The sequence below is a fragment of the Chrysemys picta genome, chromosome 6, assembly GCF_011386835.1.
Source record: "Chrysemys picta bellii isolate R12L10 chromosome 6, ASM1138683v2, whole genome shotgun sequence".
NCBI lineage: Eukaryota > Metazoa > Chordata > Testudines > Emydidae > Chrysemys > Chrysemys picta.
Genome location: NC_088796.1, coordinates 64,539,809 through 64,567,252, shown reverse-complemented (window position 1 = coordinate 64,567,252; position 27,444 = coordinate 64,539,809). Strand labels below are relative to the sequence as shown.

The 27,444-nt window shown below is 40.4% G+C and overlaps 2 protein-coding genes across 14 annotated transcripts in view; both read left to right on the top strand.

Annotated features, from left to right (window-relative positions):
• The window catches only part of NUDT12 (nudix hydrolase 12), a 38,195-nt gene extending 25,200 nt beyond the window's left edge, over positions 1 to 12,995 (top strand). For 7 of the 10 annotated variants that reach the window (XR_010602261.1, XM_065599240.1, XM_065599236.1 and 4 more), the window contains one exon: positions 256 to 6,760. Coding sequence is in view for 9 of the 10 variants with exons in the window: in XM_065599240.1 (XP_065455312.1) it covers positions 256 to 366 (111 nt within the window). In the remaining variant the exon portion in view is untranslated. Of the gene's footprint in view, positions 1 to 255; positions 6,761 to 7,088 lie in introns of those variants that run through there. The other 3 variants (XM_065599234.1, XM_065599241.1, XM_065599235.1) reach the window with 2 other exon arrangements.
• Positions 7,983 to 27,444, top strand: part of LOC101950148 (uncharacterized) — an 82,319-nt gene continuing 62,857 nt past the window's right edge. For 3 of the 4 annotated variants that reach the window (XR_006172237.2, XR_010602260.1, XM_005303833.4), the window contains exons 1-4: positions 13,240 to 15,977; positions 17,536 to 17,628; positions 18,875 to 21,448; positions 25,401 to 25,592. Coding sequence is in view for 1 of the 4 variants with exons in the window: in XM_005303833.4 (XP_005303890.2) it covers positions 17,571 to 17,628; positions 18,875 to 21,448; positions 25,401 to 25,592 (2,824 nt within the window). In the remaining 3 variants the exon portion in view is untranslated. Of the gene's footprint in view, positions 8,114 to 13,239; positions 15,978 to 17,535; positions 17,629 to 18,874; positions 21,449 to 25,400; positions 25,593 to 27,444 lie in introns of those variants that run through there. The other variant, XR_006172236.2, reaches the window with a different exon arrangement.

The window sequence follows — 27,444 nt, the reverse complement described above, 5'->3', positions numbered from 1 at the left end:
TGAGAGTGTACACAGTTACTTTAGAATAATAAGCTTGAATGCTTTAGGGCATAATTCACTTGCTGCCTGATGGGTTAGAAAGCCTTCCCTCTTTTTTCTTGCACCTTCCTCTGATGCATCTGGTAATGGCCTCCATACTGGACTTGGAGAAGACCACTAGATCACTCCAGTATGGAAATTCCTATTTTCATAAAATGATAGATTCCGTGTGTTTATAAGACTAATTGACCGAAACAAAATCTGTATGTATTGCAGGTCGTGGACGTTCTCATTAAAGGAAACCAGCGTTCTTTCTTTGTGCCACCGAATCGAGCTATTGCACACCAGTTGATAAAACACTGGATTGGAATGAATGCTAATCTTTAAATTCGAGGAACTGAGTTCTTTGAGTTAAATTACTGTTTCCAGTGACTGCTAATGTAAATAAATTAGAAATAATTGGTCATTTAGTGAAGTGGTGACCACTTGAGTTTCTTGGTCCTTTGACTCCTGAAATATACTTGCACTCAGTGATTCTTTTCAGAAATTTGTTGGAGTGGGACAGTCACCCACTGATTACCCCAAACAAAAACGTCAACATTAAAGTATAATTTTGAAGGGTTTTTTTATAATCGGGTTATTCTGCCCTTCGCTATCCCTCCTTTTATTTTCCAGGACTCATCTGAGCTCTTCTAGATCTACTATTTTTGTTTGAGACATTGTTAAAATCAGCCGTGGTGTAAGTTGTGACAACTCCGCTAATTATGCCTGCTTCTGAGATTCTTTTCCTCTGTGTTTACCTGCAATTTTGTTGTTTGTTTTTCCTTTTTCTCTCCTGTTTCCTTTTTCTTGTTCTATACCTTCCTCACTTTCCCTTTTTTATCCTCCCTCCCTTTTTCATGCTCCCCTCACTTTTGGCCGTTCGTCACTCCCTCCTACCCCAACGAACACTTAGCATTACATTTTAGCAGCAATGTTAGCATTTAATTCTAGAAGCTCTATTAGCAACAGGTATCACATGCTGGTAGTACATTCATTAGAAGCTAGGTGTGTAATGCTTTTTATATCTTATATGATTAGTGTTGCTGATGCTAGAGTTTGAGCCAGCAATCTTGTGTGGATCCTGTCAGCTCATTAACATATTGTCCAAACATTATTTTAAAGACCTTTTGCAATATTGTGTTTGCAATAAATGGGGGTGAGGATGGCTGCTCCAGAAGTCTAAATATTAGATACTGTTATAAGTAGCCACAGACTTGTTGACTGGTAGACAGCAAACAAGATTGCAGTTGATTGGCTTCTTTGGTCAGTGCAAATTAGTGTAGAGACTTCAGAAGACAAGTAGATTAAACTAGACAAAAAAGACACCAGAATTAATGACAGTTCATCTAAATACAAAATAGTGTTTTTTAAAATTTGAAGCATTAAGGAATGCTGCTTATATGAGTAATATATAATCAAAAATGATAGGTAACTTAAAAATACCAAATCTAAATGTAATGAAGAGAAGACAGCATTTTTAAACAATAAAATATTAATTTATTGATGTATGTTTAACATTAGTAATTTACGGTACTGTTTCAGATTTTGTGCCTTAATTATAAATTAGTGAGGAGAATTCAAATTACTTTCTTTCCAAATGAAAGGCTATAAAGTGTACTACAGTAGAAGCTCGTTTGCAGCAACACCTTGTAAGAGCAACTGCCGCTAACGAGCAACATTTCCCCTGGGAACAATTTCCTTACTGCTATTTTTCCACTTGGTAACAGCAACATAGCCGCTGCATAAGAGCGACATTTGTGACATCACATCCAGAGGTGGAGATTGTGTGGGGGGGGGACATGTATGAGCATTGCACCCCTTTCCCCCCCCCCCCCCACTGCATCTTTCCACTCCCAACACAGGTGACCGCAAGGCAGTGAGAGACCTTAAAAAACTGATACCAACCACCCCACCAAATCAATCTTGGGTGCCGCAGCACCAACAAAACCATGGCCACCAACACCTTTATTGGCACCGACATCCCAGTCAGCCCCGACCAAACCTGTGGCACCAAGTAAACCGTCGACACCAATACGACCTCCTGCACTGACAAGACCCTTGGCACCAGGCAAGCCTTCTACTCTTATCTGCTGGCCAAACCAAAGAATGTACACCTCTCTCAGCACTGACACAACCATTAGTGTTGATGATGCTCCTCCTCCCTCCTCCACAGGAGTTCAGATACCCTAAAGATGTGCTGGTATTGATATGCCTGATTCACCACTACCCAGACATAAGCTTCCTCCACTCATGCCTTTTCTCCAGAGTCACAGCACTGCTCCCTTTTCCCTCTGAGGACAGTACCACCTTTCCCTAGTGAGGAAGAGGAGGAGGAATACTCCGTCCCACCCTTATATTCAGGACAGGCACAAAAAGCGTCCTCTACACATCCTCATTATTCACAAACCAGAACCAAACCACGGCCCTGGTATGGACCGCCATGGATGCAACTGTACTTGCCAATCCCTCTACATTGGCCATATTGGGGTCCATGGGCCATGTACAGAGCACAATTTCCAAACCCTCCTATAGAACAGAGCCGGACACACCCATGCTTGCCATCTTCATCAGTTTCTTGACCACCAGAGGCCCGATCCACTCCCAATAGAGGACCATGAAGAAGAACGGGAGGAGATTACAGCACCACTCAATTTTTCTTCCTCTTCCCTCAGTGAGACTAGCATGCCTCCACCCCCTATGTCAGCCGACGATTTCAAACATTTCCAGAAGCTGTTTGGCAGGATCGCAGACTCCCTCCAGAACCCTCTGGAGGAAGTGAGAGAGCAACAGCACAAGCTGCTCAATATCCTGCACTCCTTTACACTGACGAAGGTAGCCCTCCCTACCAATGAGGCCCTCTTGGACCCCTGGCCAAGGTTCACCAGTAGACCCCTGGATCCATCCTTTCAACCTGCAAGCAAGTGGACAAGAAATATTACAACCTCACTAAGAACATGGAATTTCTCTTTTCTCATCCCACTCCAAACTCTCTGGTTGCCATGCAGTTCATGAGAAGGGATGCCAATACCACTCAACGTCAACCCCTTATGACAGGGACTGGAAGTGACTGGCTCTATTTAGTTGCAAGGCTTAGTCCTGTGCCACACTTCAGTTCCGAATCTCCAATGATGAGGCTCTCATGGTCAAATACAACTATGTAAACTAGATGCAGGAATTCTGCCAGGATCTTCCCGACAACAAGGAAGAGCAACTCCAGGCACTCGTATCTGAAAGACACTTGTTGGCTTTTATGGGTTTACAAGCATCTTTGGACTCTGCTGATACACCTGCCCATTCCAGCACGACAGCCGTAGTGATGAGATTGAGCATCATGGCCACACCTATCCAGACTCCCTGAAAAAGCACAAACTACTGTTGAAGACCTACCGTTTGAGGGTACCAAATTATTCATCAAATGCACCGATGAGTCCCTACATAAAGGACTCTCAAGCAACTCTGCTCTCTCGGCATCTATATTTGAGTGCTTCATAAGATGCAAGGGGTCTGAGCCTGAGTCGTCGTCATAGCTCCAGCATGGCCACAACAGATTTGGTATACTTACCTCCTTCACATGACCATATGTCCTCAAATCACTCTGCGACCAATTCCACACCTCCTCTCACAAGTGCGGGTCAAATCCTCCATCCCAATCCACAGCTCCTCCATCTGAAAGCATGAATCCTACATGGTTTCGGGATTTGAAGGTGACCTGTTCAGAGGCAGTAAAATATGTCCTCCTGAATAGCAGACGTGATAAAACTTGCTGCACTTACCTCCAAAATGGACACGGTTCTGATCCTGGTGCATCACCAATCACATCTCAGCAATGAATGCTCCTTTACCGCTCATCCTAGACTATATTTTACATCTTAAAGATCAGGGTTATCCACCAGTTCCATTTGTGTACACTTGGCCACCATCACAACATTCCACTCCAGTATAGCCTGCCACTCCCATTTTCACCCACTCATGAGATTCCTGAAAGGTCTCCAAAACCTTGACCCTCACATATGAGATCCCACCCCAGCTTGGACTATGGCCTCATCTTGTGCTGTCTCACCAGATCACTGTTCAAGCCCATGCCAACATGCTCTTATATTCATCTGTCCCTGAAAACAGCATTTCTTTTCACCATCACCTCTGCCTGACTGGTAGGAGAAATTGGTGTGCTCCTGGCATACCTCCCCACACACAGTTTTTCATAAAGACAAGGTAACATTATGTCCACATCCAAAATTCTTACCCAAGGTACCGTCTTCCTTCCATTTTATATCAACCTATCCACCTTCCCTGCTGCTTCCCAAAACCACATAGCAACCAGCAGGAAGCAGTTACACATATTGGACATCAAGCAAGCATTAACCTTTTACCTGGACGGAAATTGTAAATCTTTCTGAAAATCGCCACATGCTTCTCAACAGCGAAAAGATCAAAAGGCATAATCATTTCCAAACAACACATTTCCAAGTGGATCTCGCAATGTATACACCTTTCCTACCAACTACACAATCGACAACCCACTGGAACTAAAGCACATTCAACACTGACACTCTATCCACCTCGATTGCCTTTCTCAACAATGTCCCAATTACTGACATTTGCAAAGTGATCTCCTGGGCCTCCACAGATACTTTTAGCTAACACTATGCAAATACCCCTGGCGCAACATCAGATGCCCTACTAGGATACACTGTCCTATCATCTGCATTAAATGCCGTTCCAAAGCCTCAGTCTTCCAACTAGAGGTACTGCTATATAGTCACCTACAGTGGAGCACCCGTAGGGACATCACTTGAAGAAGAAGAGAGGGTTACTCACCCTGTGCCATAACTGAGGTTCTTCGAGATGTGTGTCCTTATTGGTGCTCCACTACCTGCCCTCCCCTCTGCTTCGGAGCTGAAAGATGAGCTCTGCAGTAGAGAAGGAACAGGGAGAGAAGGGGAGAGACGGTTGGACCACACAGCGCTATATATGCATGCCGCTCACGGCGTGAGACAGGGAGGAGCGCATGTGTGGGCCAATGGGCACTGCTACCAAAGATCTCCCATCCCAGGCGCAAGGGGCACTGCCGCACCTATAGTGAAGCACTTCTAGGGATACACATCTCGAATAACCTCAGTTACTGCACAGGGTGAGTAATCCTCTCTTCAGCTACTTCATTCCTCCCATATTTTGGGTTCCCCCACTCCAGAACTCCACACACACACAACATGGCTGCCCCCCCCTTCTGAAAAACCCTTAACACTTCATACGCCTTAGGTCAGACGACACTCCCAGTAACAGTAATAGCCGCTTACGAGCAACATAGCAAAAGGGCACCTATACGTTGCTACTAATAAGCATCATACTGGAAAGATTTTTATTTAATAAACTGTGATTACACAGAGAATGTAGTGGTCTGAAGAGAAATGCAAATGACCTGAAGAAATTGTAATTATATAAAACTCATACATAGAAATAGTGTATTGCTTTATGGGATTCACTTATTCAGAGTAAATTAGATGTCTTTGTAGACAATGTGAGACCAAACTAGACGCAAGTGACTCTTTCATTGATTACAGAGTCTAAGTCCAACAGGAATATTTGTATGGCCTTTTTCAAATCCCAGTAGAAATAAATTTTCCTGTGCATTGTTTGCAATGCAAACACTGCAGTATTTTACTATTATCAGAGTGGTTCTCAAACTGTGGTCCAGGCAGCACTTCTGGTGGCCCACAAAGATCTAACAAGTCATATGTTGCCGACCTTTGTTCCAGCTGCATCTTCTGTTGAAGAACCTGGATGTCTGTTAAATCATCTGGAAGAGAGGAGGGTGAGCTACAGTATCTGCCTACACTAGGAGCTTCTGCTACACAAGTGGAGAGGATATAGGAAATGCTTTCAGGGGCCAGAGCTACCAGTAGGACTGGAACCAAGTGTCACCGATGGAACTGCTGCTCCTATTGACAGAGGAGGGTAGAGAGAAGGGAATTAAGTAGTAGCATGTTCAGAGAAGCAAAAGAATAATAGGCAGCATGTGAAAGAGAGGAGGACAAAGTGATGTAGGTAAGTATGGGCAGGGGATAATGATGACTAAGAGTGGAGAATGATAAGCAAGGGAAGAGACTGGAATAGACGGGAGGGGGAGAAGAAGTGAAGAGCAAATGTAGACATTGTAAAGACAAATCACTTATCACATTAAGCAGCTAAAAATATGGATGTACAGCCCTTTCCTAATAATAGTTTTTCATGTTAGTTGCCATAGGGATAGAATGAATAGTGAAACTCATAGGCGGGAATCCACAAGACAATCTCTTTCTTAAGATGCAGACCACACTATGAAAAATTTGAGAACTCATGTACTACTGTAAAAGAACCTGAAAGACCCATTATTTTCTAGTCATTTATACTATTTTTGTATTTCTTCCCCCAAAGACAATGAAAGGTAAATTGTGAAAAACAAAGTAATGGTTTAATAATCTTTCAGTTTTAATCCTCTCTGGTTTTATTTGTAACATATAAGGAAATTTATTTTTCAAAATATTACATTATATAAATGTTAAGCTGACAGGCCTTTTTAACCCTCTTCTCTACTACATGTAAATGATCATCCATTCTCTTCATTCCAAAAGTTGTACATTTCAAAAAGGTGCTGATGTGTCAAAACAGCTACATTCCCTCTATTTAATATATCAAACGTGACTGGAATGAAACATTAATACTTGTATGTTATTATGGGAAATAAAGGCTATTTTAGCTAGCTGTTTGCCATGGCTTTCTTTGTATTCTGCTGCCTCTTAGTTAAAATGAAATTTGTTATTGTTGGAATCTTCATTTTGAATTTAGTTTGAAAAATATCTGCTCCACATATATAGTAATTTTCTTAAGAATAGTTATTTGCAAATATTATATACATGGATCAGCTAACTGAAATGCTGCCACCTCTTGCATGAAATCCGGCACTGCAGCACACTAGGAATGTACACAACTGAAACTTAACATGGGGAATTAAAGTAGACAGAATATAATTACTCAGATTGGAATTTGACCAAGATTAGACCGATTTTAATGTTTTGTGTCTCACTCAGTAGAGTGCACGTATAGCAGCAGAGTATTCCTGAGAACCATGACAGTGCATTGGACCAGTACTGATGGAGAGAGAAAAATACCGTCGATTGAACTACTAATACTGTTAAGTGGTTTTGCTTCAATCCCAGTAAGGCTGCATCTCTATGGCTCAATGTCTGACACGAAAGAAACCTCCTTGAAGCTTGTTTAAAACACTTTCATTTTTATACGAAAGCAAACTGAAAAGCATTTGTGATTGTATGGAAATAGGAGAGCAGAAGGGCTGTTTCTGAGGACATAAATACTTTTTATTTCCTATTCACTTTTACATTGATTACTAATAATGTTCATCTTGTATAAAATACCTTGTTATATATATATATATATATATATATATATATATATATATACTGGATGTATAAAAATCAAAAACAGACAAAACAGTAGAACATAAATATATGAGGAAACACAGCAATCAGGATAAACTCACATTACAAATATAGCATATATGACCTGAGGCTTCAGAAGTGACATTTGTATACAAAAACTAAATATTTAATGTGTACCAGGACCCTTCCCTTAAGCATATTTCTTGTAACTAAAATATATTATAGTGAAGATGTAAATTTGTGAAAAATAAAATGTCAGTAGTTTCAATTTGCAAATTTTGGTGAGCTGCACATTTTAACATGGTGAATAACTATAAAAAGTTGAATTTTGTATGATAATTGTCTACATAAGTATCTTAAAAGTTTGAATAGTGACGAAAACATCTCTAAGTCTTATCTTTCAATCTGTAAAATATGTGAAGGAAAAAGAAGGTGGATGCCAATAGGCTGATTAAAGACCGTTCCTGATGCAGCATGGAATTAAGTATACTAATCAGATTCTGTGCTTAAGGGACAGAAATAGAAATCAAAAGAAGTGGAGCAGGCCAACACACTGAACAATTCTGCCTCTTCTCTCATCTTTATTTTTAATGTAACTAATTGTATTGACCCAGACTTTCCAGAAAAGATGGACAGTTGATAAAGTATTTTCCCAGGTGAGTTGTTTATTGTTTTTCCTATTTTATTTTAGCCACCAATGGTGTCTTTTTCCTTCAATAATTGGAAAGATACATGTCTATAGTTATACTATTATTGCTGACCTGGACTGAGAGTACAGAAAGGGATAAGTGCAGAGGGAAAATTTTGTTTTAACTTGTTACCCTGTTTAGCTCCAACAAGCATGTCCTTTATCTTAGAAAACAAAATTACTCATGAAGCTTCTGTGTTAACACATGGGGAATGTGAACAGCTAAGAAAAATGGCTCATATGACAGTAAATGCTTCTATAAACATCTTTTGTGTTTTAAAATAACTGGCCTAAGTGTCCAAAATGGATTTTGTAGCTATATAATTATTGTAACTCATATTCACATCTTCTATATTTTTATAAAATATAGAAATTCTATAGTAATTCTACACAATAAGAAAAAAAGTTCAATTTAAGGAATCAATTACATTTGAGTGTGTAATTTAATACTGTGAATTAAATCTGAATGAAGGTTTGCTAAATAGCATCAGATATTTTGAGTAGATTTTGTTTCCTGGTGTTAAATCTGATATTTTATATATGAAACTTAATTCTAATATACAAATACTTTGCATAGCAGAAGGCATAACAAGCTAAAGTCTGTCTTCCCAGTTATTTATATTGCCCTCATCTGTAATACTGTCTGAGCACTTTTCTGAAGGAAGTATATCTGTATAGGATAGAATTCAAGGAGCGACGGATGGTGGCTGTGAGGACTGATACAGGTAGAATGGAGAGGTGCAATGCTTAACCAGCAGTGCTGGTTACACTGCAGAGTTGATTACTAGTTTACCAACTCAGCAATATATGACAGTAAGTTAACTAAAACTGGTTATATATTTTCTTGTCAACTCTTCTCTCTGCCTATTTAACCTCTTTAGAGGAAGTGTTTCCCCACTCCTGTACAAGAAAACAAGCACTCTGTCATCAATCCTAATAAAAACAATTTAACCAAGAAACAGGTGTTTTCTCAACATATCTAGACTGAACTAAAAGTCAATTCAGGCAGGCCTCTTACATATTAAACACCACTGCATTCTATCAGGATCATCACCCTCACTCACCTTTGAATCCTGTCCCATACAGACACTCCAGAGAGTGACCCCAGAAGTTTACATCAGTGCTGCTCCATGGGCAGAAGGTGCTGTACAATGTAACTGAGCTGCTCTGGCTTAGGGAATGAGAGCCTTGAGGATGTTGCAGGAGCTGTGGTGCCACAAGCTACCAGGATGGAGTTTTCACTGTTGTATTTTATCTAAAATTGTTTGGTCTTTTTTTTTTCTTTTTTTACTTAGAATCATAATGTTATTTTGATGTGTTCAACAGTCACAATAATCTCTGGTAAATGACAACCTGGCTCTCATCCAAAGAAAATTGTAACTGACAGTGTGCAGGCATTTCACAGCCTTTTTCTGTGGGACTTGTAAATTGTAAGTGTAATCAGGAAAAGATTTAAGATATGCATATTGTTATGCATAACAATATGCATATTATGGTTGGAGGAAAAATAAAATGAACACTTGCTAAGTGCCAGGTTACAATAGACACCGATGGTTTGGAAGTCAAATAAACAGTAGCTTTTAGTGAGTAACCAACTGAACCAAATAAACCAGATGTAAAACAAACCAGACAATCCCTTACCCATAATATTAGTAATTACACTCGGGAGGCCACAATGTGTTTTGGGTCTGTGGCCCATTTTGCAGAACAGCCTCACTGTCACTGAAGCATTTGAGGTGTGCAAAGCCAGAGCTGGCTGACGCTATGGGTGCCCCATTTGTGACTGACTGACCAGGCCACTGTTACAGCAATCATCTCTCCCTTACTGAAGTTGATGAAGATTTAGCCTGCAGCTACTAATAATTTCACATCCTTCTGCCCTGCCAAAGGATCGCCTGACCTGGCAGCTCTCTGGAATCATGCTTTATCATCAAGGATTATCTACCAAGCAAAAATGAATATAAAAGTTACTATAAAACACGTGTGCAGTACCACAAATACCCTAGGAGCTTTGACAAACTCATTTTCATCCAAAGGAGCTAATCCTGCTCCCCTTTAAGTTATTAGGAGTCTTTCCATTGACTTCATTGGGAGCAGGATAGTGCCAAGAGTTCTAAGACAAAAATGGCAAAAGATGGAAAAAAGAAATGCAGCGAAAAATTTATTAAACTGACAGAACTTTTACAAAAAAAAATTTGATTCAATATAATGGAAGGTGTAAGGCAAGGAACTTAACATAACCTTCCTTTTTTTTTTTTAATTAAGCTGAGTGCAGAAGTCCTTTAAGTCGGCTACAAGGCATATATACAATAATGGTACTATGAACATCTGTCATTCTGAACTAATATTGGTCACTGGAAAATGTTAGAAGCCCCATCCCAGAACCTTCAATGTACAGAACTCCCATTAAAGTCCACAGGAGCTCTGTTTATGGAATGTTTGAAGGCTTCTGAGGGGAGGGAGGGCATCTTTATTGATTTCATTCTTTTATACAATGCAGGGAGATGTATATTTTCAAATTTATGCAGAGGCTAAGTCTTGTGATGCAGGGCTAAAATGGGTCTCCACACCTTGCCATGGGCAAGACATGATGCCCTTGTTATGTATGATTTCTTAATCTTTTTTTCCCCACAAAGTTTCAAAATAATTTAAGAAAAAGTCAGCTTGGCTTAGTAGTAAAGGGGATTCAGGAGCATATATTTAGCTTTCACAACAGAAAATGTCAGAAGTGGCTTGGTCAGAGATGATGAACAATTGAAAGCTGAAGCTAGGTCTTTTTTTCCTTTCTTAAAAGGAAAGGGGGAAAATGTCTTCCCTTTCCTGTCACTGCCCCCCAGTGACAGCCCAAGTATAATTTTAAATATAATGTTGCCCGTATTTAAACTACTTCTAATTCTCAGTTAAAATAAAGTCCTCTTTGTAACATTTAAATAATTTTTACTTTCAGCTCTTAATACAATGAAGGGGTGGCTCTGTGTGAAGGACTACATGAAAGCTACCATCAATTTGGCATGACCAGCTTCCAAGCTGCCAATCTAAAGCTATTTCACACTATTAGTCTGATGTTAGATTATTCCATTTTCATTTTGTTACAGTATTAGCCATGCTAAGTTCAAGTAATTTGTTTGGGGGACCTCTTGACAAACCCTATGTGCTGCATAAGTGATGTTATTAATTCTATCGGTAGTACTCTTTCCTGCGAGTCAGTATGGTGTTGGGAGGTACTGTGCAGTGGGAGGTACCTTGTTTTGAGTGAGATGGAAAACCAAGACCCAAATATCTTTGGCTATTAAAAATCTCATGGGATATTTCATATGGATAGAAGTGTTAATCATGGTTTGTTGGCCTGACCTCAGTTTGAGAATAATTCCCACACCTACACTTTCATTTGGATATGCTATTCTTGTTTATTGCCTGTTCTGAACCAGCACGTAGTGTTGTTGGATGCTTCAAATTGTTGAAGAGTTCTGTCTAAGTGGAGGCTGTTTTTCTGTGAGAAAATTATTTCCATGTTTTGTGAAATGTTTCAGGATCTTGTTGAACAAAGGTTTCACCCATTTGCCTTGCCTCCCATTTCTTTTGTGGTGATTTTATAGTACCAGTGAGTGTTCTAGGCACTCCACGGAAGATATTTAAAGAAAGCCAGGTCTCTTCTCTTCTCTGGAGAGCATACAATATAAATGAAAACTTAAGACAAGTTGGAATAAGGTGTAGAGCAGTAGAGGCAAGAGATAAGAAAAAAATTACGTAATTGAGGCCTACATATCTTGGCAGTGCATGTGTTTTTTCTTGTGTGTGAATTTGTGCATTTAACATAAAAAAAAAATCTTTTTGCAGGCCATCCTGCAGAAATGGGTATTTAGGAGTGATTTAAATGAGCTGACAGTGATGGTTTGGTGAACAGATAGATGTTGGAAGGGCATTCCTAGAATAAGAGGCAGTGTGGAATGAGGCATATGAGAAAATATGAAAGGTATCAAGGATATGAATCTCTCTGCCTACATAACTTGATGGAACGATTGGACCCTAATTAGAGTTATCTGTAAGGTTATCATTGTTAGTAGTAGTGTACAATTAATGTACATGGCACTTTACAAGATGAAGGACAAGATCTGCTCTCTAACACAAAGAGTTTAAATTTGAATACAGACAAGATGCAACAAAACAAAAATGGGTGTAGAGATCAACTGATTTTGGGTGGGGAGAGCAACATAGGAAGTATTCAGGAACAATGTGGGTTTTAAGAATGACTTCAAAGAAGGAGCAAGAGAGAGAGAGGATACGTGGGAAACAAGCAGTGACTGTTCCAAATGTAGTTGGCAACATGATACAAGGAGCAAAGACAAATTGGAAAAGGAGATGAGCACAACAGTAAGGAGAGAGAGGATATTGAGGAGCTTAGGGAGTGAGAGAGGTAATGCAAGGCAATGAGAACAGAGAAGTAGATAGGGATAAGTTTATGTAGGGCCTTGAATGTGAAGACAAGGATGTTGAATTTGAAGACAGGAAATTATTTAGGGCCTGGTAAGAGATTCATATGGGAGAGGAAGAAAGGATGAGAGGCAGGTGATTTTAGCAATGATATTTTGGGTAGCTAGGAGAGCTGACTATTGTGCAATCACCAGCATTATATGTTTCTGGAATGTGAAACATTTTAGCTAAAGGATTGAATAGGACTGTTCAATGTAACCTTGCTGTGTGTATTATGGCTACAGCTAGGCCATCTAAAACATAACTAATTAATTACAAAAAAGAATGTACACTACTTTGAAGCTAATTTTTATCCTGAAAGAATGTTAAACATTGTACAAAGATATTTTTCTTCACTGCTATAAAAAAATTAATACTGATTCATTGTTTCTTCTTTAGTTAAATATTATTACACTATACTTTGTTCCTCCATATTTTTCTTTAATTTCCTCTCTTTTTTCCTTTCAAGCCAATGACCATTATTGTAATGTCACTTCACTACATGTTTTTAATATTTATTGCTATCTTGAAGAAGGTCACGTTTTTAAACATAATAAAATAGATTTAACTGTGTTCCACAGCCTAAAATTTAAATTCCTACTACCAGTTAAACAAGAAAAAAAAATTCTTACAGCAATTCATACCTAACAAAGAACAGTGCGATCTCAAAAATATATGTTGTTAAGACTGTTTCTTTGGTCTAAGAGAGTTAATACCAAGGCTTGTAAGAAGTAATGAAATACATTGCTCCTTATTATGAACAGGAATTAGAATGGTATTCACAACAAAGCTTTAATTAGCTTTGTGGTTGTGGATAATCTTTCACTCATGTCTGTTAGTTAAGGAGATATAAATACTAGTCACTTATTCTGAGCCAGCCTTAGTGCTGCTGCTTAGATCAGGAATAACCTTAGCACGTAGAGCTCTATGCCAGTACATCTCAGGCTCAATCCTGCAAACTGCTGAGCACCCTTAACTCCCATTGGAGCTGATGAGAGTTGTCAATGCTTAGCGTTTCACAGGAAGTTCACAGCAATGTACAGAATTGAGTCCTAGTTAAGGGTCTTATCTTGCAATCCTTATCCCTTCAAGTAATCTTTACTGCAATCAATGGGACTGCTCATGTGACTAAGGATTACAGGTGATAAAATTCCTAATTCTCATCAAAATTTACAAATCTAAGATGTGGAACCACCAAAAAACAAGTAGGTACACTGGTACAGTGAAAGGAAAAAATAACATGTGAGAAGAAGCACAATGAAAAAGCCATGAAGGAAAAGACACGCAGCAGTCACCTCAACCATAAGACTTTTGCCTATTCTCTTACCTGAAGCAATGAATCTGGGGGGGGGGGGGGGGAGCGTAAATAATATCAGGAGAAGTAGTAGAAATAGCAACATTATTGTGGATCATGTATGTGCTTTTTAGGATTTACTTGCCAATTGTTTTCTGACCCCCGGGGATCGAACAGAGACTCAGAGTCCACAACTTTAATAAGTAACAATCCACAAACGTAAATTGATAAACAAGCGTAGTCTTTATCACAAAGGGGTAGCTGTAGCCAATCACCCTGGCTAAATCACACAATGATCCAGCTTTCCTTGTCAGGGAAAGAAGCCACCAAGCCAATTTTAATCATCTGGGCCACCCAGAGCAGGACCTTAGCCTTAGACCACAAGCCAAAATCTCTTGCTTCATCAAGAAGGAATTAGAGTTGCCATTAGGCCAAACCATGGCAATCTCTACTGGTTGATACCACTATTGCATGATGAAGCTTGAAAAATAACTCAGAATAGAATCCAGGTCACCAGAGTTCCTGTTTAGTGCACTATCGACTTGGCCACACTTCCTCCCTAGTAGTGATATTTGTTGAATTAAGCTTATATACCCAGAGCATAATACACCCAGATAGTGACACTTCCTGTAGGGAGAGATTTAGAAAATTCTTTAAAAAAACCAAAACAAAACTGAAAGGCCCTCGCAAATTAAACTTCTACTTTGTAATGGAGCTGCACCCCAATGAATTGTGAGCAGCACTCTCTTTTGTTTGACACACCAAACTAGCCTTAGCTTGAAATCTAATCTTACATTTAGCAGGTTTTACATCAGGAGAGGAGGTGCTTCTATCTGTGTGCACACAGCTCATATTCAACCTTTTGTTTTGTTTTGTTAGAACTACAGAGCATCCTATCCTTGTCTGGTAAAATGTTCATTTAAAAAAAAAAAGAGCACTCTTCAAATAGCACATCAAACAAGTGATATGGCTGAAATGCCCCATCAGAAAGCAATATATTCACTACACAACTGCTTTCTCAAACTCAGCTTGCATTATAAAATATTGTATTCCAGTGCTAACATCAATACTTGGCCTGACAATCTCAAGTTTTTAACCAATATGTTTTCTAAGCCTTCATACAAACCTAATCACTCTAAACAGAGGCCACCAGGCAGTGTAAGCACCAACAGCCACACTGGCAATTTACAAGGCCATACTTAAATTATGTAGGATTTTAATTGTTGATAAATGCATTTGTTTATTTATAAGGCACTCTTTACAAAACACAGACAAAGTATGCTTTGAGGGCTGCAGGAGAAGTTTCTATGGGAAGATGGGCACTGCTTTCTCACAAGGGTTTTTAATTTGTTGGTGACTCAGTTGTGTGCTGTCTTATGTGACTAGACAAGATGGTCAGAGAGACAAGGTGGGTGAGGTAATATCTTTTATTAGACCAACTTCTGTTAGTGAGAAAGAGAGACAAGCTTTGGAACTACACAGAGCTCTTCTTCAGGTCTGGGAAAGGTAGGGCTTCACAGCACAATGCAAGGTGTAGTTAGCACATATGTTAAAGGGTCATTCAAGGTAGAGTGGCTCGTTAACACCTCTGCAGTCATGGGACTAAAAGAGGGGGTTAGGGGATTACAGATTGTTTTAATAAGCCATAAATCCAGTGTCTGTTCAGTTCATGATTTTTTAGTGTCTAGTAGAGCTCACAGGCTTGTCTTTTGAAAGTGTTGTGCGGGTTTCCTTTGAAGATGAGGACTAATAGGTCAGCTATAGAATGATCACTTTGTGAAAAGTGTTCACCCACAGGTGATAAGGTGTTTTTGTCTTTTATCATTTTCCTGTGTGCGTTTAAAAAGGGCAATAACTACACTGCATATGCACACTGTGATGTAAGTTGTTCTCTTGTTCCCTTGCATGGATTACCCACATTGTGGGTAGCAGCCCTGGTGGGAGAGCAGCCTCCTTGGGGTTGCTACACCCACTCCAATACAAAAGGGCAAGGAGTGGATGGAGCTTTGGCTCAGCCCTTCCACCTCCACTGCACCCCCAGCACAGATGAGGAAGTAAGCTGCACCAGGTATGAGGCTGGTGAGAGTTATTTCCACCATACATCCCAAAACAAGGGAGGAATCAGGTATCAGATTGTGACTTTGCCTCTGAAAATCCAACTAGGCCCTATCTGCATCCTTAGCATCTAATAGGGTGACCAGACAGCAAGTGTAGGGTTACCATATTTCAACAAGCAAAAAAGAGGACGGGAGGAGCCCCGCCCTAGCCCCGCCCCTGCCCCTCCCACTTCCCGCCCCCCCAGAACCCCCAACCCTCCCCCCATTCCTTGTCCCCTGACTGCCCCCTCCTGGGACCCCTGCCCCTAACTGCCCCCCGGGACTCCACTCCCTATCTAAGCCTCCTTGCCTCTTGTCCCCTGACTGCCCCAACCCTTATCCACACCCCCACCCCCAGACAGACCCCTGGGACTCCCACGCCCCATCCAACCACTCCCCACCCCCTGACAGCCCCCCCCAGAACTCCCAACCCATCTAAACCCCTCTGCTCCCTGTCCCCTGACTGCTCCGATCCCTCTCCCCACTCCTGCCCCCTGACAGCCCCCCCAGAACTCCCAACCCATCTAAACCCCTCTGCTCCCTGTCCCCTGACTGCTCCGATCCCTCTCCCCACTCCTGCCCCCTGACAGCTCCCCCCCAGAACTCCCAGCCCCCTACCCCCCGCTCCTTGTCCCCTGACTGCCCCCTCCTGGGACCCCTGCTCCTAACTGCCCTCCAGAACCCCACCCCCTACCTAAGACTCCCTGTTCCTTGTCCCCTAACTGCCCCCTCCTTAGACACCCCCCCAACTGCCCCCCAGGACCCTACCCCCTACCTGTACCCTGACTGCCCAAAACTTTCTCCACTCCCCTCCAAAAGCCCCCCCCCGTTTCTTGACTGCCCCCTCCAGAACCTCCCTGTCCCTTCTCCTGCCCCCCCTTACCCTGCTGCTCAGAACAGGGTGTTGGGCTCTGTGCCAGCCGGACACATGGCTGAGCTCCCCTGCACAACACAAAACCCGGTTCCTGGCCCTGCACAGGGCTGCCGAATCGGGCTGCAGGAGGAGGAGCTGCCGGCCGGCTCAGAATGCAGGGAGGGGGGGGTGGGAGGAGGAAGCTGCTCCGGAGTCCAGCCCGGGACTTTCCTGCAGCCCTCCCAGCCGCTCGCTCTGCTCTGCCGGGGGAGGGGGAAATCCCGGACATTGTGAGTGCTTTACAAATTCCCCCCGGACGCTATTTTTAGCACACAAAAGGAGGACATGTCCGGGTAAATCCGGACGAATGGTAACCCTAAGCAAGTGTGAAAAATCGGGACAGGAATGGGGGGTAATAGGAGCCCATATAAGAAAAAGACCCTAAAATCGGGACATCTGGTCACCCTAGCATCTAAATAGATTTGAAAATCTGGCCCTGAATGACCAAGTGAAACAACTAGATGCTCAAGTTCCTATTTCCAATTCAGAATTCCAATCAGTGGGCTTATGGACTCAGGAAGAGAAGCCAAGTTAGAGAAAAGAAAGCAACCTTGCAGTTGAATAGGGAATAATTTTAATGATTCAATGGTTTTTTGTTTTGTTTTTTCCCCACCCAGGAGAGTAAAAATCTGGATGTCCTCAGGTCTCAGAAATGAGCAGAAAGAGAAGAAAAAGCTGCAAGGGCAGAAAAAGCTCAGATGCCAGAGAATGTAAGTTCATGAAATGGTTAGTTTGAATGTATAGCACAAGTGTCCCAGCTGGTCATTTTCCAGACATTTTCTAGAAATATTTGAATTATAGTAACATAATTAAAACAAGATTAAAGACAGAGATCAGTGCATCTTAGTTCCCTAAAGCTATTTCCTGCTTAGGCTATTAGTTTTCTGCGTATGCCAAGACATCCATATTAAATAATTATAAACAGAGGTGATTGCTTCCTGAGCCTTGATTTGTTGTTGTGTTACTATCCTGTCACTTTCTGGGAATGTGCAGGCATAGGAGATGGTGTATAAATGTCCCAAATTTATTTCAGACTTATTGTGTGTAGAAATTATAGTATGGACAAAAATGAGAACAATATATTTCTGAAAATTAATAAAGTATAATAGCTGAACTAATCCTGGTTAAGTAGATGTTACTATAATCTATTGTCCTTGCTCTTTAAAATCTATTTGAAAAGGGCTCAAACAAGACAGATTTTCATGTAATTTACACATGAAATCTTGCACAGTACAACTCCCATTGGGAAACAGTATTGTCTAATAGTTAGAACATTATAATGCCTGGGTACTTTGCTACTGACTTGCTGTGTGACCTTGGCTAAATTAATTAATCCCCTTGTTTGCTCATCTGTAAAAGGATTATAATAAGTACAACTCCCATGTAATGTACCCAAAATTGCAACCATGCAATAGGATATTGATTGTTCCAATGTGTGTTGAGGAGAGGAACAAATATCCCAGGGGAGAGAGAGAAAGAAAAGTAGATCTTTCTAAATGGACATGCATCCGACGAAGTGGGCATTCACCCACGAAAGCTTGTGCTCCAATACATCTGTTAGTCTTAAAGGTGCCACAGGACTCTCTGTTGCTTTTTACATGTTCTAGCATAGTACATTTGTACTGTGTAAAATCTCATGCGTGAGCTTTTTAAAGACAAAATTGTATGGTTCTTACTAATTTCATGTGGGTAGGCTGATTCTTAGTTTGAGATACGCTGTTTACTTGGCTTTATATTATAAAATGAATACATTACATTTAAATAAAATGTGTAGTCGATCGATACTAAAAAGAAGAAAAATATGTCAGTCTTATGGTATAGACAGTATTTCTAAAGTATAGACCCTCAGTGACATAAGCACTGAATATGAAAAACACTGTAAGGCTTTATAATACATTTCAAGATGCTGCTTACATAGACCACTGCAAAAGCCTTTCTTCCTTTTTTCCAATTTAGATGAACATTTGCCAGCCATTTGTAAATGCCAGCAAAATGTAAAAGGCCTTCAAAATAAAGCAGATGAGGACCTAGTGGAAACTAACTTCCCTGAGCCAGTGGACGTGGAGAGGTCCGAAGAAAACAGGAAAGATCACTCTTGTGCACCAATGACTGGGCAACAGAATAACTCAGGTGCATGTGAAGATAAAGAACAAGAAAATACAGATGACAGTGAAAAAGAAGGAGGGAAGGAAAAAGATTGCCCTCCACCAGCATTCTCTCATCAGCAGGAAGAGGTCCTAGCAGTGGTAACCTTCAATGAATCAGAAGCCTTATCAACAGGAAAAATTACACTGAAGCACAACCCAAGCTCTGCAGAGCCCTTTGATTTGGCTAGTGAAGTAATTACTGCAGAATTAAAATGTGGTGGTTTTAATATGAATGTAGAAATTAAGAAGGGCTTATTTGATTCTGGAACAAGCATTGTAATTGAGAAAAGGAAATGTCCAAAGAACAGAAAGTGCTATCGTGACAAGAAATATCAGAAAAGCCACTACTCTAAGTGCCGTAAGTGTCAGGATCCATCAACTGACCATTCTATAGATGACAATGAGAGTTACAAGGCATCTTCTAAACACAAAATACAAATTGCCAGCAACAAGAATACCTCACTGAAAGTAAGCATCGTAGGAAAGGAAATTAAAGTGAAATACAACAATAGAAAGCAGTATCCAATAATTCATATCGAACCAGGGGAACACACACAGTCACGGGGCAAAACTTGCAGCAGGAAATATGGAAACACTTATTCCAATGATACAGACTATTCTGTAACAGAGGTATCTTGCAGCACTGATTATGAGTCAGATTTTAGCCTTCATGAAAAGGAAGAGTCATTTACAAACTATACATGTCCAGACTGGTATCTACTTCTTCCTCCACCTGAAGAGTTTGCTGACAGCAAAGAAATATGTTTAGATACCACTACAGAGGTTGCATCCTTACTCCCAATTAGTGATAGAAAAGAACCTGACACCTTGCCTGCAGTCTTACCAGCTTGGGAGGAAGGAAATCATATCTGTAAACAGAAGGAACCTGGGACTGAAGATCTTGCCAGTGAAAAGGAAGATTTCTGTAAAGACAAGATAATTTTCTCAGAATTTAGTTATAATGGAGGTTGTCATTTAGATACTAGTGGTTCAAATGAAAAAAGCTTTGGTAAGGAACCTATTGATGAAACCAATGAAGCAGGGCAAATAAGAAACAACAGTCTCATTGACATAAGGAATACTATGATAGCTTCACACCTGGAGCCAAAAGCAGTTAGAAGAAAGTCTTTTCCAGATGCCACCATTGATGTATTGTCACCAGTTCACCACAGAAGAGATTCTGGCTTTTATTCATTGCCATCTTTATCCTTAAAAGTACTGCCCAAGCAAGCCAAAGCAGTAGATGTTTACAGCAAGAATACTCAGACTCATACCAGCTGTACAGAACTTTGTAAGTGTTCCAGTCTCACATCATTCAGCAGTCTGAGAGCTCTCAAATCTTATCAGTATGCCTTCACCTCTTACAATCATGACATGACCATTTACCATTCTGAGCTGGAAGGAAGTATAGATGATGCTTTCTTCTTGACTCACTATGAAGACTATATAGGGGACTGTAAAGAAATGGAAGAGACATTAGTGGAAACATTTCATTCCAGCATCAATTCAAGTGTAGAACAGAAACTGGAGCATAGATACTCAGAGCCTCTGCAGAACCTTGCTGTATGTGATGAACACACTGAGTTTACAGAAAGCGGGTTTGATGAGGAGACACTAGAGAGTGATCATCACTTTGCTGTACAAGGCCATGTTGAAGTACAGAATAAAGCCCTGATATTTCAAGTCCCTTCTCCTTCCAGAAGCCCTTCAAATGACCATTTTAGTGACAAAAGCATAGCTAATACAGTAGCCATAGACTGTGTCCAAAGCCAACATTCAGCTTTACAGCCAAGGAAGTATGTTCATCCAGCTACTACAGAGCCTGAGGTAACAATAAAGAAACGGAAAGGATCAGTGATGACTGTAATAACTGGAGAGCGAGAACGAAGGCTTATCATTCAAGGCGACAGTAAGGGGAGAGCTGATTCCTTTGGCTCTGGGATAAAAAATGAGCCTAAGCTACCCTGCAGCATACGAGAAAAATCATTTATGTCCCCTTTGTTGGATGCTGAGGAGTCAGATATAGATAATGAATTACAGAGCTTTTCTGAGATCCAGGACATATCTGGGAATATTCCTGATGAAGCCAATTTCCATGATGATTCCACACATATTACTTCAATGTCCAGCTCCTCAATGCATCCTGAAGATAAGCAAGTTTTCACTGAGGGTACATTTACCAAAGAAACAAAAGAGAACCTGTGCAGTGAACAAGAGATAACAAGCCAATTATCTGATCATTTAAGAATAGAGCCTGTAGCATGTCAGATAGAGCAGTTAGTTAAATCCAGCTCTGAAGAAACTGAGAAAAAATGTGAGACAAAGGATGGTTGCCAGAACACAGACACACCAATGTCACCAAGAAAGCAGATTAGTCAAAAAGGTAGGCATTCCAGAATTCTCTGCGTTATTAATACTTTTGCATATGCTGCGCATTTGGGGAGTGGCTAAGCCCTTTGTGTTTTGGTGACATAGCTTGGAAAAAACAGAGGTGAATTATTAATATACAAGGGTCATCCTGCTTCTTAATCCCATTCCGTCATCTCCCTGGTGGTATGTTTAGTTATTTGATTGTACTCTGTTCACCACTCCCTTCTCTGTAGAATCAGGCAGGCCAGTAGTTTATTAACAAAAGAACACTTTAAAACAGCTTTGCTACACAGAGGTTGACATATCGTAACAAAACAGTGTACCAATGTGATCCTCCTGGTGAGTAAAGCAAATACCAGAGCAGGTTTAATATAGGTGCAATGAGACATGTCCTCAGAGCTCTGTACTGTATTTAGAAACCATGTAAGTATGTTTAAGGATGCATGTGGTCTAGTGACCTCAGCAAAAGACTGAAAGCCAGGCACATCCTGGTTCTAATCTTGGCTGAGCCTTCAGCACGTTCGATAACCTTAATCAAATCATTTGACTTCCCTTCTGCCTCTCTCTACCTATCTGAGAAAATGTGGTACAGAGAAGTATTTTTGTAAACAAGATGCTGCATCTGTTCTGAAATTTCCTATTTATCTTCCTTTCTACCATCCATACATCCCATAAGAATACCTAGGTAACAATTAAAAAAAATTGTATCATAGCAATGTAAAAGAATGAGTTGTCTAATCCCTTTCCTTAACAGTTTTGAGTTGTTACCAACTATATATAGATCATCCTTAGGAAATTCAGCTGACATTTTTTTTGTTTAATTTTATTACTCCCAATGTGGTTACCATGGTCCCTCCTTAATTCTATCTTAAATTTTTCTAGATATGTATAACTTTACACACTTAAAATTAGATTTTCAAAATGCTCAGCATTGGCCTAACTCTATGCCCATTGAAGTTAATGGCACAACTCTAATTGATGTTAATGGGACCAAAGGAAAGCCAATGAGAGTTTTACCATTAACTTCATTGGGAGCAGAATTAGGCCAGTGCAATGCACTGTTGAAAATAGTGCCCTATATAAAATTAACATTCCATTACAGACCAAAACAAGGGAGGGGGCCAAGCGATGGTAGCTGATGATAGTGAAGTATTATGTGAGAAGAGGAAACTGACTGGATCCCTTAACCATTCATTTCCAGACATTATTAACGTTTAGGGAGGTATTTTTAAGTTTAGATTTTTGTAAAAAAAGTGTAACATATTTGTAGGGGGGACTCCAGTAAGGTGACCAGATGTCCTGATTTTATAGGGACAGTCCCAATATGCAGGGTTTTTTCTTGTATAGGGAGCTATTACCTCCCACCCCCTGTCCCGATTTTTCACACTTGCTATCTGGTCACCCTAGACTCCAGTGAAATATACATTCAACCATAGTTCTTTTTGACAAAGATTTTTGATAGTGAATTACACTACATTTATATTGTGTAAACATATCAGGAGTATCAGTTGCTATGGGGAAGAGGGCAGTTGCCCCTCCCTTGGCTTTTCATAGGCTTATGTGTTCCAGCATGTCTTCCACCACCCTCCTACCCAGTCTCCCAACTTTGCAGGATACAATGAAATGCTCTATATGCTGACACAACTTTGCCCTCCCCTGAATTTGTTTGAAATAATGCTCCAGAAACAGATAGACAAAATTGCCTCAGGGCCGCACATTCAGACTTTAGAAGTCCTTTCGAATGGCCTGAAAAGCATGACCTTTTCTTTCTTCTTTGAATCCAAAATAATTCTTAAGATCCTGATTCTACCACATACATTTGCGAGGAATAGTATCCTAATCTGCAAGTGCTCCCATTGATTTTACTGTGGAGTAAGATACTATATAGCATAAATAAGGTCACAGAATCAGGCTCTTAATCATTTTAGGATATGGCAACATCCTGCTCCATCCAGCAACTGGCCAAGTGCAGCCATTTCATTGAACAGTCTACAGATAGAGAGGCAATGTGTGGCTTGCCATACCCACAACAGAATGGTACTTGAAAGGGACACATATGGCAATTTCAATGAAAAAAAGAGAGAGAAAAGAGGGAGGAGAAAAAAAAATCCAGGCCATATAAAATTCCAGTAATATATTTCCTCTAGTTTTATTTACTTTTCCTGGTAACAGCAGGATTTTATTTATAAATCACCATTGAAACAAAGCAGCAGTTCCCATGTTTCCTGGCAAAACTTTGAATAAGTGAATTACTATATTTGTTCTTAAACCCACGGTGGCCTTCCAAAGTTAAAAAAAGAAAAGAAAAGAAAAAGAAACAGCCCATCACCACCATAATCTAGTGTTGTTGTACCTCCATGACATAGAAAAGATACCACCATCCAATGTTGTAATAAGCACTAATGAAGAATAGCATGTGCAACAATGGCTAGGTACAACAAAGTCTGGTTTAAACATTAATCTGTGTCTGCCTGCCTCAATTGCCATGGTAACTAATATCCCTATTCTCCTTCTGGGGTAGGATCTCAGTTTGGAGATCATACGATGCAATGTAGTCTTCTCTCTGACTGAGCTGCAACAATGCATCATGGGATATCAGTGATTTCAATTCATCATGGAACATATAGTCTGGCCAGGGAGACCAACCCATAGAAGAGAATGGGAGTGTGAAGCACATGAAGTACAGCTGACGTGACGTACCATGATGGCTCAGGCAGACGTAGCTTAATATTGAACAGATCCGACACTAAACATTTTGATTTTGTTCAACAAACCAAACCAACCAGTTCAGTTCAGGAATGTCAAATCATCCCATTTCAATTTAAAGTGTTGAAATGAAATGATAGCTGTAATAAATATGTTGAGCGTCAGCGTTCCAGATAACGTTATCTTTAAAGTATGCCACATAGAAAAAAGCTTCCTTAATTTGAATAGTTGTTTTCAAAATGTTATTGAAATTAAATTATCATTTTAAGGATATAAAATGTATGGGGGGGAAAGTTTTTTCAAACATTAAATTATATCAAAAATATTCCCATCATTTGCCACAAAGCAAGCTACTCTAGTAGAATTTAGTTTCCTGCCACTCAGCAGAAGAATGTCTGTCTGGAATAGAGGCACAGTGGCATAAACCTTGATCATTCAGGGATTGAGAAGCATGTAAAGAGGCTGTTGGGACAATGGTGCTTGGAAGAGGCACTCATTCAACTCCTCCCAATGGAGTTACAGCTAGATTAAGTCTCCCTAGTGCTACCCTCTCCTGGTAATCCTACCTGCCCTCTCTGCTCAGACATCTTTGTCCTCCCAGGTGTAAATGGATGCAGCTAGCACCCTTTGCACCAATGGAAATGAATCTACCCAGGGTCTTTATTTCTAGATTTGTTTTTAATGTCTGAAATAGCAATAAAGTAGTACTACAACATTTAGAATTTGCTTAGAAATAAATTAATATGGAAGTATTCTACTTTGAGTTTTGTACCATCTTCTTAACTGCTTTTTCTCCTAGTTATATTTTGAAGGACAAATTTTTAAATAAGGGCACCTGAGACATGCTTTACACATGCACATAAATGCACAGATTTCTTTGCACATGCAACTAACATGCTTGTGTTTGCAAATTGAGGGATTATCCAGGCAGATGGCTATGTAGGTGCTTAACTAACGATCTGCACGCACAATCTGCTTTATGTATACAAGCATGGCAATTACACACACACACATTTTTTTCATATAAGCCTTGGTTATCTTTTTTTTAAATGTGGCTCATGACTATTTAAAATGCTATTTGCTATTTTGATTTTATGTTTCTCATATATTTGCAAACAGACTATTGTTATATTCATTATTTCATCATTTATAATGAGGAAAAGCTCAATTTTAAAAAGGTATAATTGACAGAACATTTTGTAAAAGAACTGTTATATCTCACATATCTAGCTCTCAGATAAAATCTGATCTTAATTTAGATTTGAAGTCAGAAGTGAATAAGACCATAAAGCTACCCGGTGAACCAGTGTTAAAAGATACAAGAGCCAGTGATAGCTCCCAGGAAGAAGCAATAGACCGATGGGCCAGGCAACGGAAGCAATTCAAAGACAGTAAAAAGTGCAGTTCAACTGGCGGGAGCTCCATAACCAGCACAATCACTGAGATATCAAGTGAGTACATAATGGTCTTGCAATTGTACCTCTTCTCTTATGTGACTGACACTGCCATCAGAACTATCAGCCAAGAAGATTTCATCTTCAGATTGCACAGCCCATGTACCCCATGAGAGGGTCTATTGTTCACTGCTGAAGAATACACTGCTGAGTGTATTGATACTGTCCTCTAAATTGAATTTTTCATTCGTTTTGGATGTCTATCTAGTCCTTAATTGGGTACACACTGTAAACCAGAAATAACTTCCTGATCCTGAGGCTTTTCTCTAGTTCTATTTTCACCAGGATTATGACTGAGGTTACAAACATAAATCATATTAATAGATACAAGAAGTATGCCTTCCCAAACTTCTTGTGATTATATTTGATTCAACTGAGCTATGTTTCCTTCTTTCCACTCATATGAGGTAGGCTCCTCTGTCATTCATTTTTTGTTCCTCTGTCATTCCTCTGAATGACAGAGGAACAAAAAACCTGTTTAAGGGCCAGATTTTCGCACCCTTTCTCACATTCAGTTGAACTGTAAGTAGTCTTATTGAAAAGTCAATGGGGCTTGTCAGGGAATAAGACACTACTCCGCAGGGGGCATGGTGGCAGAGTCTGGTCCTAAATGTATAATGTAGAATTCTTGCTCTTGTCCTCTTCCCATCACTATAATCCTTATATTCATTCATCAAGCTCTTTTTCCTAAGACCTGCTACCTGGATTGCCCTTCACTGTCTCTCTGCTCTCTTGGAACAGCTATTCTTGTAACTGGGGGGTATACCAACCCTACACTGGGGAACAGGGGAACAAGGAGGAGTTCTGGTCACAAGAGACTCTGCCCAGCCGTGCCTTCTGGGCATGCTTTCAATGAAGGCAGAGCTTAAAAAGGCACAGCACAGCCCAGTCAGGGCAGTCGGTCCAAGGGAGCAGACCTGCATTGGTAGCTCCTGCAGGAATCCAGTGGGAGACCCACACCTCCAGAAGCAGACCTCAACTCAGAACCACAAGCATGGCAAAAGAGACAGCAGAGTATCTCCTCATGAGAAGGGAACCTCCTGACCCCCTCCTGGAAGGACAAGTTGTGGGCTGTAACCCAGAGATTAGGCTGGGCACACACCTGAACTGCGTGCCCCAGAGCCCTGGGATGGAACCTGAAGGAACAGGAAGGCCTGGGTTCTCCTACCGCCAACCCCTGGACTTGAACCCACAAAGTGGTATGACTAGCCAGTGCTCTGACCATTAGGAGACATGGTCTAGGAAGACAGTCTCCCATCACGCTGTCTCATTAAGAAATCTGTCACCTTTTCACATGTTTCAGAGTACATCAAACTCACTGGCTCTTTGTCTCAGAATTTTCTTTGGGCAGAATTTTCAAGTTGAGCTGTTTAATTAATTTATGCTTCATGCGGATGGATTCCGCAACTAGGAAACAACATATGTTGTACTTCTCACAAAACACTGGCTTTGCCTCAGTTTGTTATATTAGCTAATTTAAACAAACTGTCTTAACAGGTAAATGAACTTTTTATCCTTTTAAAGAACTGAAAATTTTATCTACGTGCAGAACACACTGCTCCACTTCTAGCAAAAATACTTGTCATTGGGGTTGTTTTGGTTGCTGGCTTACTAAAAGTAATTTTCTGAAAGTACTCCTTGGACTGATGTCTTCAGTTTATTCCCAGAATGATTACAATTCACTCTACCACTGTTTATGTTGTATCTACAAATCTTGTACTAGAGGGATAATTGCTGGAGGTGAAAAGTCAGTGAGTCTTAGATATCTACTAAGAACTGGACTGAGATGACTAACTCATTTTACATAGACCACCAAAAGCTGTCAGATAGTAGCAACTGCAAGCTGTTA